At 34.4% G+C, this 17,467-nt stretch overlaps 3 protein-coding genes across 4 annotated transcripts; 2 read left to right on the plus strand and 1 right to left on the minus strand.

The window, feature by feature from the left end:
* The first annotated feature begins 145 nt into the window (after positions 1–145).
* Positions 146–4,478, plus strand: LOC135846563 (ankyrin repeat domain-containing protein 18A-like). Of its 2 annotated transcripts, XM_065365737.1 has the most exons (13): positions 146–669; positions 739–912; positions 978–1,179; positions 1,257–1,468; positions 1,543–2,240; positions 2,318–2,381; positions 2,462–2,749; positions 2,838–2,986; positions 3,056–3,113; positions 3,204–3,398; positions 3,473–3,593; positions 3,970–4,096; positions 4,173–4,478. In XM_065365737.1, the coding sequence occupies exons 1-13, from the start codon at positions 310–312 to the stop codon at positions 4,321–4,323; spliced, it is 2,799 nt and encodes a 932-aa protein (XP_065221809.1). In that variant the 5' UTR covers positions 146–309; the 3' UTR covers positions 4,324–4,478. The 2 variants fall into 2 exon arrangements, with proteins under 2 accessions (XP_065221809.1, XP_065221811.1); XM_065365739.1 differs by lacking the exon at positions 739–912.
* Positions 4,479–4,628: 150 nt separating this feature from the next.
* Positions 4,629–5,563, minus strand: Gnpnat (glucosamine 6-phosphate N-acetyltransferase). The gene is made up of 5 exons (XM_065365741.1): positions 5,430–5,563; positions 5,288–5,350; positions 5,070–5,200; positions 4,918–4,979; positions 4,629–4,828 (listed from the first exon to the last, which is right to left on the minus strand). The coding sequence occupies exons 1-5, from the start codon at positions 5,536–5,538 to the stop codon at positions 4,678–4,680; spliced, it is 516 nt and encodes a 171-aa protein (XP_065221813.1). The 5' UTR covers positions 5,539–5,563; the 3' UTR covers positions 4,629–4,677.
* Positions 5,564–6,147: 584 nt separating this feature from the next.
* Positions 6,148–13,669, plus strand: Sply (Sphingosine-1-phosphate lyase). The gene is made up of 10 exons (XM_065365740.1): positions 6,148–6,289; positions 6,369–6,584; positions 6,663–6,871; positions 9,887–10,123; positions 10,361–10,570; positions 10,645–10,780; positions 12,834–12,936; positions 13,026–13,172; positions 13,248–13,368; positions 13,480–13,669. Exons 1-10 carry the CDS (start codon positions 6,148–6,150, stop codon positions 13,585–13,587), a joined length of 1,629 nt encoding a protein of 542 aa, XP_065221812.1. The 3' UTR covers positions 13,588–13,669.
* Positions 13,670–17,467: the final 3,798 nt, after the last annotated feature.

A 17,467-nucleotide genomic window follows, 5' to 3' on the forward strand; every position in this document is an offset into this window, starting at 1 on the left:
GGCTGATTCTTGACACCTGATAAATTTTCGTTATAATTAGTTCCGAATTTCGACACCTTTTTTGTGGAGCGCTAGTGAAATATCGCTAAATAGGTAGGTATTACCTATTTATTTTTTTGTTTTTATTTCTTATCACTTGAAAACAATTTTGAAAGAGTGATAACAGACTAAAAGTGAAAATTTTAATTATTTTTCACATTCTCCTTCGAATATTACGTATTAAATCAAATACTTTTCAAAATATAACTCACCCGTGAAACATGTCCACGCTTAGTTCGTTATAAACCATCATCTCACCTGCTTTCCCACATGAAGAAAGCTCTACGAAAATGGATGAAAAATTTCAACTCTGCGGAAGGCAGCCCAGACAACTCGAAAACTATCTCACCAAATGCTACCCATACTCCATTCTCTTCGAGAAACGAGTCTTCAGCTATAAACGACTTCGTTCCAAACAAGCAAATGAAACTGCACTACGCAGTCTTATCTGAGAACGAAACAGATGTTAGGAAATATTCTCCGAAATGTGTCAATAATCTGGACAGTTTGCTAAGAACCCCGTTACATCTGGCTGTACATCAGGGCAATCTAAACATTGCGAACATATTGCTCGAAAATGGGTCTAGCTTGGATCTCGTTGACAGCGAAGGATACACACCGTTTTTGAGGGTAATGAATGATGAATCAAAGTTGTCAAATTATGGGGTATTCTCATTAATGCTTCGTACTATTTCATAGGCTATAGAGTTTGGGAATGTGGATCTTGTTAAACGATTCTGTGAAGAGAAATTTAATAAAAATCAGACAGATTCGGCCGGAAATACGGCCGTTCATTTAGCAGTTTTGTACGGATTTTACAGCATTGCCGAGCTATTGCTTAGAAATAATTTTCTTTTGGATGTTGCTAATAAAGTAATTCAATATTTTATTAGGTTTTTCGTATATCGAAAAATTGATGTTTGAAATTTTTTTCTCAGGGAGGAGATTACCCAATACACGTTGCAATTCAAAATGAATCTGTTTCTACGGTGAAATTATTGCTGGAATTTGGAGCTTCTGTCGATGTTTCGGATGCTAATAGAAAATCTCCGCTGTTACTCTCGATTGAAATGGGGAATTTATCATTAGTGGAACTGTTTTTGAAACGAAAAGTCAATCTTGAACATAAAGATATGAATGGTATTTTTTAGGAGTTTTTTATTATCACAGGGATGCATTTTAAACAGAATCTTTATTTCATTCAATTATTCTTTCAGGGAAAAGTGCCAAAGATTATATTGCTTCGAGTAACAACATCAACATGAAGTTACTGTTTTCTAGATTTATTTCAGCTAATGATTTTGAAATAAGTCCCATAGTCCACGATGAAGATTCGCCCACTTCTGAGCAATCTTGTGTGTTACCTCCGGCTCTGAAATCTCCCTTGAGCTGGAATATTCTTCAAAAAAGCATTAATCCGAATGACAAGGTACCTTTTTCAATTTTTTTTTCAACAGTCAGCAATATTTTCACCAAAACTTTATCAAATTATATCATTTTCAGGCTACATCGTCAGCAGGAGCAGAAAAACGAAAAAAATGGGTCTCCGAATTACACTCGAAAACCACCAATAAAACCATACAAGATACTATTTCTTCGAACCCGCCATTTGTTGAAAGTTCAAAAAGCAAATACGAAAGAAACGCTAAATCTCTCTCTTTCGAAGTTGGCAACGATGTATTCGACTTGAAAACATACAATCGAAGTTACTCGTTGAATTCGCACGAAATTTTCAACCAAACGAAATTCATCACGTTGAAACCTTTAGAGATAGATAACAGAAGCAGTCACGAAAAACTCAAAGATCAACTCGAAAATTGCCAAAAAGCTCTTCAAGAGTTATCTCTCGATGTTATTTCTAAAGATTCGAAACAACTGCCCAGCCCAGAGTTGAAATTTAATTCGGATTTTTTGCTCGATGATTTCAATCTGAAATCTATGAATTCGACTCATCGCGATATGCTGCACGATTTATTTTTGAATGATGAGAATCATCGAAGGGATCATTCTGACGTTGAATCTGATTTAAGAAATGTTACGATTAATATTGAAAATGTCAGCTCTGGGTCTAAAATGAACGAAGACAATAGAGGCGAGAAACAAGTTGACGATGAGTCTTCTGACGAGGATCCGCCGTTCTGGAAAAGTTCTTTGGATGGTGGTTATTTTGTACCTAAAATTAGGAGAGAAGATACTCTAAGGTAGTTTTATTTTGTTCAACTTTTTTTTGTTTAAAATTTTATTCATTTTTACAATTTTTTTTTTTCATTTTTTTCAGAACGGTCAAGTCTTCATCAGGAAGTGAAGATTCTGGCAGTGAAAAAGACCTAAATCTGAAAGAGGTGAATATTTTTCATCCATATTTTCTTTTGCCCCCTTCCCCCCTCTGAATAATCTAATAAACTCCAATATTTTCCTTCAGGCCCCCAACAGCATTATATTGAATCGTTTAAAACAAGTATCGCTCGAAAACGAAGACCTAGAAACCGAAACAGCCGTACTTCGCGAAGCTACCGAGAAATTGAAATACGATTTAGCCAACTATCGTCAGCTGAACAACGTCAAGGAAACTAATTTAAGCGAAATAACATCTCAGCTGACTCAAATGGATTTAAAATATTCGAAAGCCATCGAAAAAATAAATATTTTTCAACTCTGCATGAATAATTTAGAACAAGAAGTAGCTCATCTAAGGCATATTTGTAATAAGGTAACTGCAGCTTAATCTCTTTCTTACGAAATACATAAATCAATTTCAAGGTTAAAATTTACTTATATTTCGAATTTGTGATTTACAGTCTTACAAAGTAAATCAGCAGCTAATGAAGCAATTACAACAAATGCACGAGAGCAATCAGCGAATAAAATCGGAAAAGGATGAAATAGTTAATTTGAACGCATCAGATGTGCAGAAATTACAAGCAGATGTTTTATACTGGAAGAATAGGTTAGAAATTATATTTTTTTTAGAGCTTCGTTCGAGTTGAAGGTTTATTTATATGTTGTTTTAAATTAGGTATGAAGAATTATTACAGTCTAAAGAACAAACTAATTTAGCTGCGTTTGAAATGCAGGTTCGTTCTAATCTTTTAGTTTCGTCATAATTACTTATTTTTATTTTTTCATAAATTCCAAACCACTATTTTTTTCGTTTTTTGTTGCAGAGTTTATTCAAATTAAATCTAGAATTGAACAAAATGAGTGATAAAATAAGGGACTGTTTGTGTAAAAGTGATCTAGCCAAATTACAAGATCAACAAGTTGTACTTCTGGGACAAACATTGCAACAGATACTCAACGAAGCTGATCACAAGTTACAGAATTCTTTATCTGAGCTCAAAGAAGATGTCAAACGAAAAGTAACCCCATTCAGTGCTCAATTTCTTCATTCAATCTCTGAATGATATCATTAATGCTGTAATTTATTTCTCAGGTTAATGAAATGGATCATGAATTTTCAAGCAAAACAGAAACCGAATTGAAATTGATGGATTTAGAGAATGTGAAACAGAAATTACTTCTCGAAACGTCGAAATTATCTACAAAGTTGAAAGGTATGAAGCAATCTTAATTCCATTTGTGTAATTTGGTTGCGAAAATAATCTTGCTCCAAATCTAACGAAAGATTCGATTCGAATTCTCAGAGGAAAATGATTGGATCTGATCAAGTCTGATCGATACATTGATCTAATCAGATCTGGTGAGATTGATCTAGAAAATAGAAAATATTAAAATCTGATTGAACGAGTCGAAGCTGATACTGACAGGTTTGATCAGATGTAATCAAATCGGTTCAAACATGTCTGATCAGATCTCATCAGATCTGCTCAAATATGATTATTTCCTGATCTGATCACAGCTTTTCTTCTTTTCGTTTCCACTTGTAGTTGAATTGAAATACATTAATCATTGAAATAATCATTCTTACAGAAAAAGAAATCGAAGAAACAAAACTAAAGGAGCAACTTGAAGCATTTACGAAAGAGAAGCAAAAATTGAAAGAAGAAAAACGTAAACAGTTAATCAAGAAAAGCTACGAAGATAAAAACACTCCCAGGTAATAACTCGACACTCTCGTGGTTCTTAAAATAATTTATTTATCGTAGAATATCATTTTGATGTATTTTTTTCAGGAAAGGAGTATACTTGAGCGTTGTACGTAATTATTTGCATAAATCAAGACTCAACAATTCCGATTCTAGTCCTGAACCTTTTCTGAATGAAAATCTGAAAATTGATTTTCGTGACGAATCGATGGCCAAAGAAAGCGAACAAAAAACTTAGTCAAGCTCTCAAGCTCTTCGTACCTAAACAAAAATTATTGTATTTTTTATCTAGTCTCATATTTCTAGTCATTAGTGATTTTTGTACGATATACCTAATCGTTGTATTATTTTCATGTACGTATATTTTTATATTAAAATCATTTCAAGTTCAAATGATAATAATTTCACCTATCTACGTTGAAATTCTCGTCATTATTTAATAGTTATCATCTGTAAATTCACGTAATCGAGCGATAAAATTCTAATCAAATACTCACACTTCTTAGTAATCATACGTCGAATGATTTCATACAAAGGCACACGTTAACTGGGAACAATTTTATTATAAAACATCAACGTGTATAAAATATAATCATTCGAAACGTTTCTGTAAATAATTCGAGTTATTCGATTCTCTGGTGAAACCTAATCGTTGATAAAATGGTAACAGTTCGTCTTTGCACTCCAACGTAACTTTGTAACAGCTCAATTTTTCAGACAAATTGGATAACGTAGACACCAATCTATTATAAAAGAGCAAACAAGGTATACAATTAGAACGGTAATTTTTTTTTAATCACCGTTAGATAATATATTGAAAATTCATACTCACATTTTACCTAATTCCTGACCTCGGTAATCGTTACATACGACAACGTCTTCGATACGACCTCTCTGTAAAATAAATTTGTGTACAGGATTAAAAATGCAAAATAATTTAAATTATATTCTCTCAAAGGTATGTACTCATCGAGTGGAACTTACCACTGAACATTCGTGTATGAATTTTTGTTCGATTACTAACGTAGCCGAAGCTACGACTAAATTTTTACTCGCATCCTCGACGACTAGAACGTAATAAGTTCCTGGACATGATTTCATCGAGTTGAATCGTTCTAAAAAAACGCGTCACATAATGATATAATATCCATCTGCGATGTGTTAATTCGTTATAAACGTAAACGTGTGTATTTGTTACTTACTGACGAATAAGTCTTCGGTGACATCGCCAACCTTGGTAAGTTGTTTAAGCACGTTGAGAAATCCTACAACACGTGATAAAGTTTGCGAATTAGTTAAAGTACAAGTTAGTATCGCGTTGAACAGTTCGTATAGTGAGTTTACCTTTCTTGTAATCTGATTTCGAGAGTGGTCTGAGGATCAGATTTTCTCCGGGTTCCGGTACAGATGCGTCAGCAGTAAGGATCTTTTTATCGAATAGATAATCGTACATTTTGTTGACTGTGTAAATCGCGCAAACAACGTAGTCCAGGTGAACGGTACTAAATGAGGAATTAAAATAACTAGATTAGTAACATTCCAGCGTACCTATAGTGTTGGCGTGGCTAATGTGCTATTTAATAGTGTAAACGTCTCGGTTGTTACATAACAAACGTGTGCATTTATAATACATTTTTCCAGCACCGAACCACTCACTTTTCAATTATATTCCGTACCGGTTGAAACACGTGAATGTTGCCCAAATGAACTTGAAATTATTCCGATGATTAGTTGGCTCGTTCGTCGTTGCTTATAGCATAATGATCTCAGTTACGCTGCGACATTGCTGTAATTCGTTATTATCACTTCGATAGCATTTTTTTATCCTTTTGAATTTTTTATCTGATTGAAAATTAATTATCTCGAACGTGAATCGTGATCAAAATTCATATTTTGCTGTCCACCAACCTAGGTGAATTGAATTGTGTTCGAATCAAAACATTCACTGATAAGAGATTCCTCTCGACGTTATCACTCTCCAAGTTCTGAAAATTTCTCACATTTTTTTTCGTTAATTAAACTCGAATTAATTTAATACAAACGTTGATATTTTCAGGTAATCATGCTACCCATAAAACCATCTTCTGTGACTGGATTCATCAACGGAATATTCGTGGGCAAACAACCATGGCAAATATCTGCAACAACAGCTATCTCCGTAATAGCCGGATTATGGATCTGGGATATGCTGACTGATTCTGAAAGTACACAGTGCTCTATTTACCATCATCATTCGTATAATTATTTGCTACCTTAATCACATCACTATTATCATTTTACCAGGTATCTACGAAAAAGGTAAAAGACAAGTATTCCGTTTGGCGAAAAAAATCCCCTATGTTGCTGAAAAGATCCGAGTGGAAGGCGAAAACGTTCTTCGTGTGTTTGAAAACGAGATGGCAGAGGCTAATAAAAACCTCGACTATTGTCTCAAGCTACCACAGACAAGGACAGATACTGTACAGATTCTGAATGCCGTTCGAGATCATCTAGGAACTAGTAATAATCTGCAATCTGCATCTGATGTCATAATTGGTGATTATCCTATCGAAAATATTAATTGAAATTATTCGACAGGCAAATACAACTGGAAGAAAGGTTACGTATCCGGAACTGTGTATTATTACGATGAAAAATTGAACGATTTGATGGCTGAAGTAGTGAGAATCTCGTGCTATGCCAATCCATTGCATCCCGATGTGTTCCCTGGTGTATGTAAAATGGAAGCTGAAATCATCAAATGTGCAGTTGATCTGTTTCATGGAACCGAAGATGGATGTGGAGTGGTAATTTTTCTTTGGCTCATTATATAGTCCGGCATATGACAATAGGAGTAATTGCACCCCCCCCCCCAGCCCGCCGATCCTCTGGGACAACTTTTTTCTTGAAGGGTACATCCTAAGGAACATTTTAAAGCAAACTTGCCCAAAAAAACGTTGGCCTTACTTACAAAATGGCGGCCATTTTGATTGACAGGTCAGCCGAAATCGCAGATTTTGCGTTTTAACATAGGACTTGCACGAAATTTTTCAAACTTTACGAAGGTAGATCGAAAGATCATGCAAAAATTTATCACCTGTCAAAATTTCCAGTGCTAAAGTGCGTTTTTCGATTTATGGTGAATTTTTGAAAATCGAATTTAGGCCAAAAATGAAGGAAAAAATCAAAATTTTACCAAATTGACCAAGAAAGCTGAAATTTGGGATATACCCTATTTTCGACATGCCAAATCGATTGGAAACGGTTTCAATCCGTTTTGAGCAGTTCTGGAGCCTCCAACAGATTTTTGAAACTCGAAATTCCCACAAAATTCCATCAAATTGGAGTTGTAAAGCTAAAATTTATTCTAAAAACTAATTTCAATACGCTACGAAGTACTGCAGGTGAATTTCAAGTCGTTTTATAGCCTCCTGCGACTTTTTGAAAATTCTTGAAGCTTCCAGCAGATTTTTGAAACTTTAAATTTTCACAAAATTTCATCAAATGGAGATGGACAGCTGAAATTAACTCTACACTCCAATTTTAACACCCTCTGAAGACGACTTCTGGTGGATTTCAAGTCATTTTAGGGCCTCCAGCGACTTCTTTGAAAATTACTGGAACCTCCAGCAAATTTTTGAAACTTTAAATTTTCACAAAATTTTATCAAATGGAGATGGAAAGGTGAAGACAACTTCTGATGGATTTCAAGTCATTTTAGGGCCTCCAGCGACTTTTTTGAAAATTACTGGAGCCTCCAGCAGATTTTTGAAACTTTGAATTTTCACAAAATTTCATCAAATGGTGATGGAAAGCTGAAATTTACTCTACACTCCAATTTTAACATTAACACCCCCTGAATACAACTTTTGGTGGATTTCAAGTCATTTTAGGGCCTCCAGCGACTTTTTTGAAAATTACTGGAGCCTCCAGCAAATTTTTGAAACTTTAAATTTTCACAAAATTTCATCAAATGAAGATGGAAAGCTGAAGACAACTTCTGGTGGATTTCAAGTCATCTTAGGGCCTCCAGCGACTTTTTTGAAAATTACTGGAGCCTCCAGCAGATTTTTGAAACTTTAAATTTTCACAAAATTTCATCAAATGGAGATGGAAAGCTGAAATTAACTCTACACTCCAATTTTAACACCCTCTGAAGACAACTTCTGGTGAATTTCAAGTCATTTTAGGGCCTCTAGAGACTTTTTTGAAAATTACTGGAGCCTCCAGTAGATTTCTGAAACTTGAAATTTTCCCAAAATATCGTCAAACTGAGAAGGAGAGTCGAAATTCATTCTGCAAACTAATTTAAATACGCTACGAAGTTGACTGCTGGTGAATTTCAAGTCGTTTTTGGAGCCTGCAGCGACTTTTTGAAAGGTTGTACGACGTTTTTTTGGAAAATTGAAATTTCCTAAAAGTAGCTGGAAGCTTCAAAACCATTTGAAACCATCATGTAGTCTGCGAAATAAATTTCAGCTTGCCAACTCCATTTGATAAATTAATGTTGGGGAAATTTCAAGTTTCAAAAATCTACTGGAGGCTCCAGTAATTTCAAAAAAGTCGCTGGAGGCCCCAAAATGACTTGAACCCACCTGAAGTCGTCTTCAGAGGGTGTTAAAATTGGAGTGTAGAGTAAATTTCAGCTTTCCATCTCCATTTGATGAAATTTTGTGAAAATTTAAAGTTTCAAAAATCTGCTGGAGGCTTCCGGAATTTTCAAAAAGTCGCTGGAGGCCCTAAAATAACTTGAATTCCACCAGAAGTTGTCTTCAGCTTTCCATCTCCATTTGATGAAATTTTGTGAAAATTTAAAGTTTCAAAAATTTGCTGGAGGCTCCAGTAATTTTCAAAAAAGTCGCTGGAGGCCCTAAAATGACTTGAAATCCTCCAGAAGTTGTCTTCAGAGGGTGTTAAAATTGGAGTGTAGAGTTAATTTCAGCGTTTCATCTCCATTTGATGAAATTTTGTGAAAATTTAAAGTTTCAAAAATCTGCTGGAGGCTCCAGTAATTTTCAAAAAAGTCGCTGGAGGCCCTAAAATGACTTGAAATCCACCAGAAGTTGTCATCAGAGGGTGTTAAAATTGGAGTGTAGAGTAAATTTCAGCTTTCCATCTCCATTTGATGAAATTTTAAGTTTCAAAAATCTGCTGGAGGCTTTAGGAATTTTCAAAAAGTCGCTGGAGGCTACAAAACGACATGAAATTCACCAGCAGTACTTCGTAGCGTACTGAAATTAGTTTTTAGAATAAATTTTAGCTTTACAACTCCAATTTGATGGAATTTTGTGGGAATTTCGAGTTTCAAAAATCTGTTGGAGGCTCCAGAACTGCTCAAAACGGGTTGAAACCGTTTCCAATCGATTTGGCATGTCGAAAATAAGGTATATCCGAAATTTCAGCTTTCTTGGTCAATTTGGTAAAATTTTGATTTTTTCCTTCATTTTTGGCCTAAATTTGATTTTCAAAAATTCACCATAAATCGAAAAACGCACTTTAGCACTTGAAATTTTGACAGGTGATAAATTTTTGCGTGATCTTTCGATCTACCTTTGTAAAGTTTGAAAAATTTCGTGCAAGCCCTATGTTAAAACGCAAAATCTGCGATTTCGGCTGACCTGTCAATCAAAATGGCCGCCATTTTGTAAGTAAGACCAACTTTTGCTTTAAAATGTTCCTTAGGATGTCCCATTTAAGAAAAAAGTTTTCCCGGAGGATCGGAGGGCGGAGGGGGTGCAATTACTCTTATTGTCATATGCCGGACTATTAGGATTAGATTTTTCATGTTGAGAGGAATATAATATTGGTTTAAATGTCTACAGATGACTTCAGGAGGCACAGAATCCATAATAATGGCTTGCAAAGCATACAGAGATTACGCCAAAGAGACACGAGGCGTAAAAAGGCCGGAAATCGTTCTACCCAGGACGGCTCACGCGGCCTTTGACAAAGCAGGTTCGTATCTGGGTATGCGACTGAAACATATTGATGTAGATAGTCACACAATGAGTGTAAATATATCGGCAATGAAGAGAGCCATCACTAGAAACACAGTTATGGTAAATATAAAAAAATAAATTTCATACACCTCCTGGGCTCAAAGGTGTCGGCTTCTAACTGTTCGTTTGCATGTTGGTGTTTTTGGGGTTGATTATTGTTGTTGTTGTTGTTGTTGTTGTGGTGCATCGGTGTAATGGTAATTTTTTTAGTAGTTAATTTGCTTGTTCTATGTTGAAATAGTGTGATACCTCTCTTTATCACTGACTAATATGAATTTTTTTGGGTGTAATTTACAGTTGGTCGGTTCTAGTCCGAATTTCCCTTATGGTACGATCGACAACATCGAAGAAATAGCCAAACTAGGGCTCAAGTATAATATACCAGTTCATGTGGATTGCTGCTTGGGTAGCTTTATAGCTGCATTTATGCCAGAAGCTGGCTTCAAAGTTCCTCCTTTTGATTTTGGTGTAGCTGGCGTTACCAGTATGTCCGTTGATACTCACAAGGTACTGGTTTACCGTATGTGATTGTGAGTTGAAGTATACATACAAGAAAAATATTAATTTTTTATATTTTTCAGTACGGATTTGCTCCCAAAGGAACATCGTTGGTGTTGTATTCGAAACCGGAGTACAGAAGGTGTCAATATTATACAAGTTTATCGTGGCCTGGTGGTCATTATGGGTCTCCTAGTGTCAGTGGATCGAGATCTGGAGGTAATTAGATTTTTTGATGGGTTCATCTTGTATCAGTTTGATCTATACAGTATGATACAAAAGTAGTGCTCGGTGGGTTTTATTTCCAAGTGGAAAGAGCTAGTGAGATGAATGAAGCAGCGTTGAGTAGGAAAAAATAAGAGTTTTCAAAAGCGGCTTCAAAAATTTCAGGCTCATGCACAGGGTGTCTATAAATTGAAAAACCCGTGATATGAATTTTTTGAAACCGGTTCATTAATTTGCAACCAGTTGACAAAAAATACCCAAAAATGGTAGATAGAGAAATAAGCTTGAAACAAAAGTTGTGGGGTGTGAAAAATAACACAATTTGTCTAATCACATTTTGAAACCGGTTCATTGGTTCGCATTTAGCAACCAGTTTTTGACAATTTCCTAAAAATTGGAGATAGAAAAAAAAAACTTGAAACAAAAGTAGTTGTAGAATGTAAAAAATTGAACCATTTTCGCTGATCGGATTTTGAAACCGGTTCATCAATTTGCAACCAGTTATCAAAAATTACCCAAGAATTGGAAATTGAGAAAAAAGCTTGAAACAAAAGCTGTAGAGTGTGAAAAATAACACAATTCTGTTCAATCACATTTTGAAACCGGTTCGTTGGTTCGCATTTAGCAACCAGTTTTTGACAATCTCCTAAAAATTGGAGAAAGAGAAAAAAGTTCGAAACAAAAGTTGTAGAGTGTGAAAAATTGAACTACTTTCGCTAATCAGATTTTGAAACCGGTTCATTCATTCACAGCAAGTCATCGAAAGTTACCTAGTTGCAAATTAATTGGCCAGTTTCAACATTTTTCACGCTTTACAACTTTCGTTTCAACCTTTTTTCTGTATATCCAATCTTTAAGTGATTGTCAAAAACTGGTTGCTAAATGTGAACCAATGAACCGGTTCTAAAATGTGATTGGGCAGAACATTACCGACAGAACTGTGTAGTTTTTTGTGCCCTACAACTTTTGTTGTGAGCTTTTTTCACCATCTCCAATTTTTGGGTAATTTTTGATACCGGTTGCAAATTGATGAACCGGTTTGGCGGTTTCAAAATCTGATTGGCAAAAATATAAATATGTGGTTCAATTTTTCACATTCTACAATAATTTTTGTTTCAAGCTTTTTTTCTCTATCTTCAATGTTTGAATGATTGTCAAAAACTGGTTGATAAATGCCAACCAATGAACCGGTTTCAAAATGTGATTGGACAAATTGTGTAATTTTTCACACCCTCCAACTTTCGTTTCAAGCTTTTTTCACGCACTATAACCTCTGTTTCAAGTTTTTTTCTGTATATCCAATCTTTAAGTGATTGTCAAAAACTGGTTGCTAAATGCCAACCAATAAACCGGTTTCGAAATGTGATCGGACAGAATTATGTAATTTTTCATGCTCTACAACTTTTGTTTCAAGCTTTTTTCCCTATTTACCATTTTTTGTTAATTTTTTTATAACTGGTTGTAATGATGAACCGGTTTCAAAATCTGATTAGTGAAAACTTTCCAATTCTACAATTTTTGAGTATTTTTTGTCAACTGGTTGCGAATTAATGAACCGGTTTCAAAAAATTCATATCATGTTTTTGTCGCCTTAGTGAGTAGAATACATTGCGCCAATAAAAACCGGTTTGAATTTTTTGACCCAACTGGTTTTTCAATTTGTGGTCACCCTGTGCATGGGCCTGAAATTTTCAAGGTCGCTTTTGAAAGCCCTTGTTTTTCCAACTCAACGTTGCTTCATTCATCTCGCTAGCTTTTTCCACCTAGAAATAAAAGCTGCCGAGCACTACTTTTGTGTCATACTGTAGGTACAAAATATTTACCAAAGTCAAAAAATCACTATCGGTCGAGTAGAGAGAGCTTCAATAATAATGATGTGTGGATCTAAACTGCAAGAGAAGAGAGGGGCTGACTGTACTATTTTTGCGTGAGAGAAATGATTTTTGATTAAAAATTGAAATTATTTGGAATAAACCAATAATGACCCTATTTTTCCAAGACAAAGCACTTATTCTACTAAATTAATTTGAATTTTTTTTTTTTGAAGCTGTCATCGCCGAATGCTGGGCAACGATGAAGTACTTCGGAAAAGAAGGCTACATAGAAGCAACCAGGGAAATCGTTTCAGTCTCAAGATACATAGAAGAAGGGTTTGTATTCCGATCACTGAAACGTTGCCTAAATACCTATTTCTCGTAACTTCATCATAATTGTTTCTTTTGTATAAATTTTGTCGTAGATTGAGACAAATAGAAGGTATCTTTGTCTTTGGTCAACCTTTCTCAACTGTGATAGCCGTTGGCTCAGAACAATTCCACATCTACAGACTTTCTCAAGCATTGAGTGACAAAAAATGGAACTTGAATATGTTACAGTTTCCTTTCGGGTATGCTTTCAAATTCTCATCAACTCATAATTTTGAAAATTTTGATTAAATTAACTTTTCATTGTTCGCGAACAGATTCCATATTTGTATTACTCAACTGCATACTGCTCCTGGAGTCGCTGATCAGTTTTTGAACGATGTTAAGGAAGCTGTCGAAGAAATCTTGAAGAATCCTGATGTTAGTCTTAGTGGCAAAGTACGTATTTTTCAGCAAATTTATACCTACTACCTACTCTATACAAAAAATATCAATTCTAAATATTCCTTATCTATTTGTTGGATGATTTTCTATTTTTCTACTTCACAGGGTGCGGTGTATGGGATGTCAGCTTCGGTACCAGATCGATCAATTGTCGGTGACTTCACTAAATTCTACATCGACGCTTTATTTTACACACCAAAGAATACCAATTGAATAATTCTTTAACGTTGCTTTTTGTTATGTGATTTATAATTAACTGTGTTATACTAACGAGTAAATACGTTTATTGCATTTATCACCATTTTCCGTTAATTTCCCTTGTGGTAAAGTTGGGCCTGGGGGGGGGGGGGGGGGTTCAAAATTCTCGCAGTTATTTGGTGATACTGAGAATGTATGGCATTGATGTTGTGTTGCAGGTGCATAGGTAATTTTTTAATTGCGAGATTTAAATGAAACATTAAGAGTTTATGGTAAGTAATGGAAACAATTATTCATTTAAATCGCAAGTTTAATTGAAAATTGCAACGTTACCCTTTTTTATTTGAGTTAAATTCAAAACTGCGTTTGCCAACGAATAAAACGAAGCACTCGTGTGTAAATAACTGCAAATTGTATATTGAGGCAGAAAAAATGAGCTGATTTTGACTCAACACGAGGGTGTATCTCTCCTTCCTCCTCTCACCAACATACTTATGTATGTAATTAATTGTAGCTAATCAGCATATATTATAGTTTCCTAAAACAAGATCAACACTCGAGTTGACTCGAGTAATGACCATAAATGAAACTTTGAATACCTCCAATAATTTGCATACCTCTCTCCCCCCTCCCCCCTTCGTAACTAAAAAAATTAAGTTTTAAACCTTGAATGATTTCGCAAAATTCTATGTCACTAGTTGATCCTTGAATTTGACGTGTGACTGCGTTTCATAAATTGTTGCAATTTGAAAATTATGCCAAATGGTGAACACTTTGTTGCATAAGTTTTTTAAAATTTAGGAAGTACACCTAACTTAATTAGGATCTTAAACGAGGCTAAATTTACAAAAAAAAAAAAAAAATTATAAATGGCACGTGACGTATCGCTCATTGTTGGATTTTCGAAGTGGCTGATTTCAAATATTGATCATTTTTTGAACATGAACTCTCAATGTCTCATTTATTCTAGCCTTGATTTTGTAAAAAAAAAAAATTTTTAATTTCAAACTCGTGTGACCAAAGGATTCTTGTTTTCAAAAATTCAAAAAATTACATGTTTTCAAAAGCAAAGTACACTTTTGGTCACTGGTGACTGGAGAGGTGCCAGAAGAGGTTGAAAGCCCCAAAAGGCACATGCAGAGCACCCCCCCCCCTGGATTTCTCATTTCTGTGTCAGAATTATTCTTCAAAAACAGAATCCCTTTTTCAAAAAACAAACGAACGAATTTCCTTCGTTCCTCAATATCGTATGCATGCGACCTAGGGAGGCCTTTTCATGAAAATGGGGTAATGTAGATGAGAATTCTGACACAGAAATGGATTATCAAAAAAAAAGAAATCACCGACTTTGATTCAATTCATTCTTTTTCCAACAAGGGTAGAAAGGGTAGAATATCCTATGACAGGGTGTCTATGTCTAACAAAATCTGAAAACTAAAAAGAAGGACATTTTCAAAAACCTTCAAAACTTGATAATTTTTAAAATAAACGAAAAGATTTATAATATTTAGACAGACCTAATCAGTTTCTCATCTAGGGTGTCTGGTGTATATCAAATCGAAAAAACAAAACTTTGTACCTTTTTCGCATTTTTTTCATATTTTTTTCACACTTATTTTCAAGTTCTTTTTAGACATAAAAATTGAGTAATTAAGTATCAGGAAACTATTTTAATGAAAATTTTTATTTTTTAATATCGGGCATTGTACTCAAATTTTTCTGAAAAAAGTAACTTTAGTAACCAAAAAGTGATTAAAAAAATGTTTAATGTACTTAGAAAACAGAGGTGAGCATAAAACTTTCCACACATAAACATTACATTTTATTTTCAAAGGTGTGACGAATCGATGTTTGGTGGGAGATTGGGGGGGGGGAAGAGACTGAGAAATTCTTCAAACTTTTCTCACTAAATTTTCCCAATTATTTACTCTACACCCCCCCCCCCCTCACACCAAAATTTTTCCAACTTGTTTTGAATTTTTTTATTGATTGGATTATGTTTTTGGGATTTCTCGAGTTGATTTTTCCATTCTAGGAAATGTTTGAAAATTGATGTAGTAGAATTCAAATCTGATCGAGATCGACAGATCGAGCGATGCGAGAGTGAAAGCTGTGACACCATTCCTGATTTTGATTAAGTAAATGACAGAATTATTTAAAAATTTGGAAAAAAGAAGGACCTTTGAGCAAAAAGGAGGACTTTTTACTGAGTTTTTCGAAAAGAAGAACCCATAGGCAAAAATACTAACTTTTAATGACCTACAAGGACCGGAAGGACTGTTAGACAGACACTCTGTATGAGAAAAAAACATTGCTCAGGAAATCAAGATGCAGAAATTGAAAATTTTTATACGCTTAATTTTTTATTTTTTACAATCGTGAAGGGCTCTATGAAGATTAATATCGTTTTGGCTTCAAAATAGGGGGGGGGGGTCATGAAAAAAAGTCATTTCAATCGGTTTGATTTCAACATAACCAATTTTTTATAATTTGGGCGCTCTTCACAAAAGAACTGTGGGGGGGGGGTTGATTACAACATTATGTAATCAATTTTTGGGGGCTCTTCACAAAAAAACTATCATTGTTTGAGGGCAGATGGAAGTTTTTTCTTGAAGGGGAAGGTCATAAAAAAATTTCTGATTCCAAGAGAGTTTTTCTTGAAAAAAAAAGTTAGATAGGTAGAGGTACTCAGAAGGGTTTAAATCACGGTTAGAGGCGAAGGTTTTCCTGAAAATGAGACTCTTTCAAAAAGTTTTGGTCAAAAATGAAAAATTGGCAAAAATTGTCAAAAAATGTTTACCTACTTCTTGCTTTAATTTTCATATTTTCTGTACAATTTTTTCCAATTTTGGAAGGCTTTTTACAAACAGAACCAATATTGAGGAATTAAGGAAGATTTACCAGGGGTTTAAAACTGAAATAAATTGATTTTTGGTTTTTGGTTTCAGTTTTCAGTTTTTTTTCTGCCAATTATCATTTATCGCATTATGCCGCCTAATTCTAGGTAGTATTAGTATCTATTAATTATTGACTTGTATTCATTTCTACTAATCAATTAATGCATAAAAGCCAAAACATTACGCATATTTTGATGATTTAAATTTTAAATTTTTTATATTTGGTTTTGATCAAATATTTTTCATTTTTGGTTTTTGAGTTTTGCACAAAGCAGATTTTTATTTGGTTTTTGGGTTTTTAACAGTTTCAACACCTGAGATTTACTCCTGGTTGGGGGGGGGGGGGTGTCATTAATGGAAAATTTTCAAACAAAATTTACAGTTTAATGTATTTTTTTTTTTTTAATTGAAGGAGACTCTATAAATGTATAAGAGAAGAGAACCAACACCGCTTGAGAAACTTGAGAGAATTTCTTCTTGAAAAAAAAAAAACTAATTTTGATAAGCTTTGACCAAATATGAAAAATTTTCAAAATTGGGAGTCTTCAATATCAATTTTGAATTTTGGGGTTCCAAATAAGGAGACTTGAGTATATTGGGAGGGATTTTCCTGAAAAGGGCGTCATTGTAAGGAATTTTGGTTTGCCCGCAATGGCCATAAAAATAAAAAATTTATACAATTCCTACTCGACTAGCTTCAGTTTACCAATTTCAAGAGGTTCCTTGGGACTAACCTTGCTTGGAGAACTGAAGTTTAGAGGAAGAGGGGAGGGGGGAGGAAGGGAGAAAGGCAGGTCGTTAAAAATTACTATTACGATACAGGAATAAAAAAACTTCCAAAATCTCTTATTATTTTATTTTTTTTCTTGAAAAAAGCTTATTTTGGAAACTTCTGATTTGACCTGAAATAATCGATTTTGAAAAATTTTTACACACTTCAATTCGTTATTTTTTTTTCAATTTTTATGGAGGTTTCTTACAAGGAGGCCAATATTGTG

Source organism: Planococcus citri, chromosome 5 (assembly GCF_950023065.1).
Source record: "Planococcus citri chromosome 5, ihPlaCitr1.1, whole genome shotgun sequence".
In the NCBI taxonomy this organism is placed as follows: domain Eukaryota; kingdom Metazoa; phylum Arthropoda; class Insecta; order Hemiptera; family Pseudococcidae; genus Planococcus; species Planococcus citri.

Bases quoted from the DNA above. Each gene is read 5' to 3' on its own strand.
- LOC135846563 (XM_065365737.1), top strand. From the start codon at position 310: ATGAAGAAAGCTCTACGAAAATGGATGAAAAATTTCAACTCTGCGGAA. The intron at 913-977 runs GTAATTCAATAT...TTTTTTTCTCAG, and splicing joins TTTTGGATGTTGCTAATAAA to GGAGGAGATTACCCAATACA. The intron at 4,097-4,172 runs GTAATAACTCGA...TATTTTTTTCAG, and splicing joins GAAGATAAAAACACTCCCAG to GAAAGGAGTATACTTGAGCG.
- Gnpnat (XM_065365741.1), bottom strand. From the start codon at position 5,538: ATGTACGATTATCTATTCGATAAAAAGATCCTTACTGCTGACGCATCT. The intron at 5,351-5,429 runs GTAAACTCACTA...CACGTGTTGTAG, and splicing joins GAAATCAGATTACAAGAAAG to GATTTCTCAACGTGCTTAAA. The intron at 5,201-5,287 runs GTAAGTAACAAA...GCGTTTTTTTAG, and splicing joins CACCGAAGACTTATTCGTCA to AACGATTCAACTCGATGAAA.
- Sply (XM_065365740.1), top strand. From the start codon at position 6,148: ATGCTACCCATAAAACCATCTTCTGTGACTGGATTCATCAACGGAATA. The intron at 6,585-6,662 runs GTAATAATCTGC...ATTATTCGACAG, and splicing joins TCGAGATCATCTAGGAACTA to GCAAATACAACTGGAAGAAA. The intron at 10,571-10,644 runs GTACTGGTTTAC...TATATTTTTCAG, and splicing joins TGTCCGTTGATACTCACAAG to TACGGATTTGCTCCCAAAGG.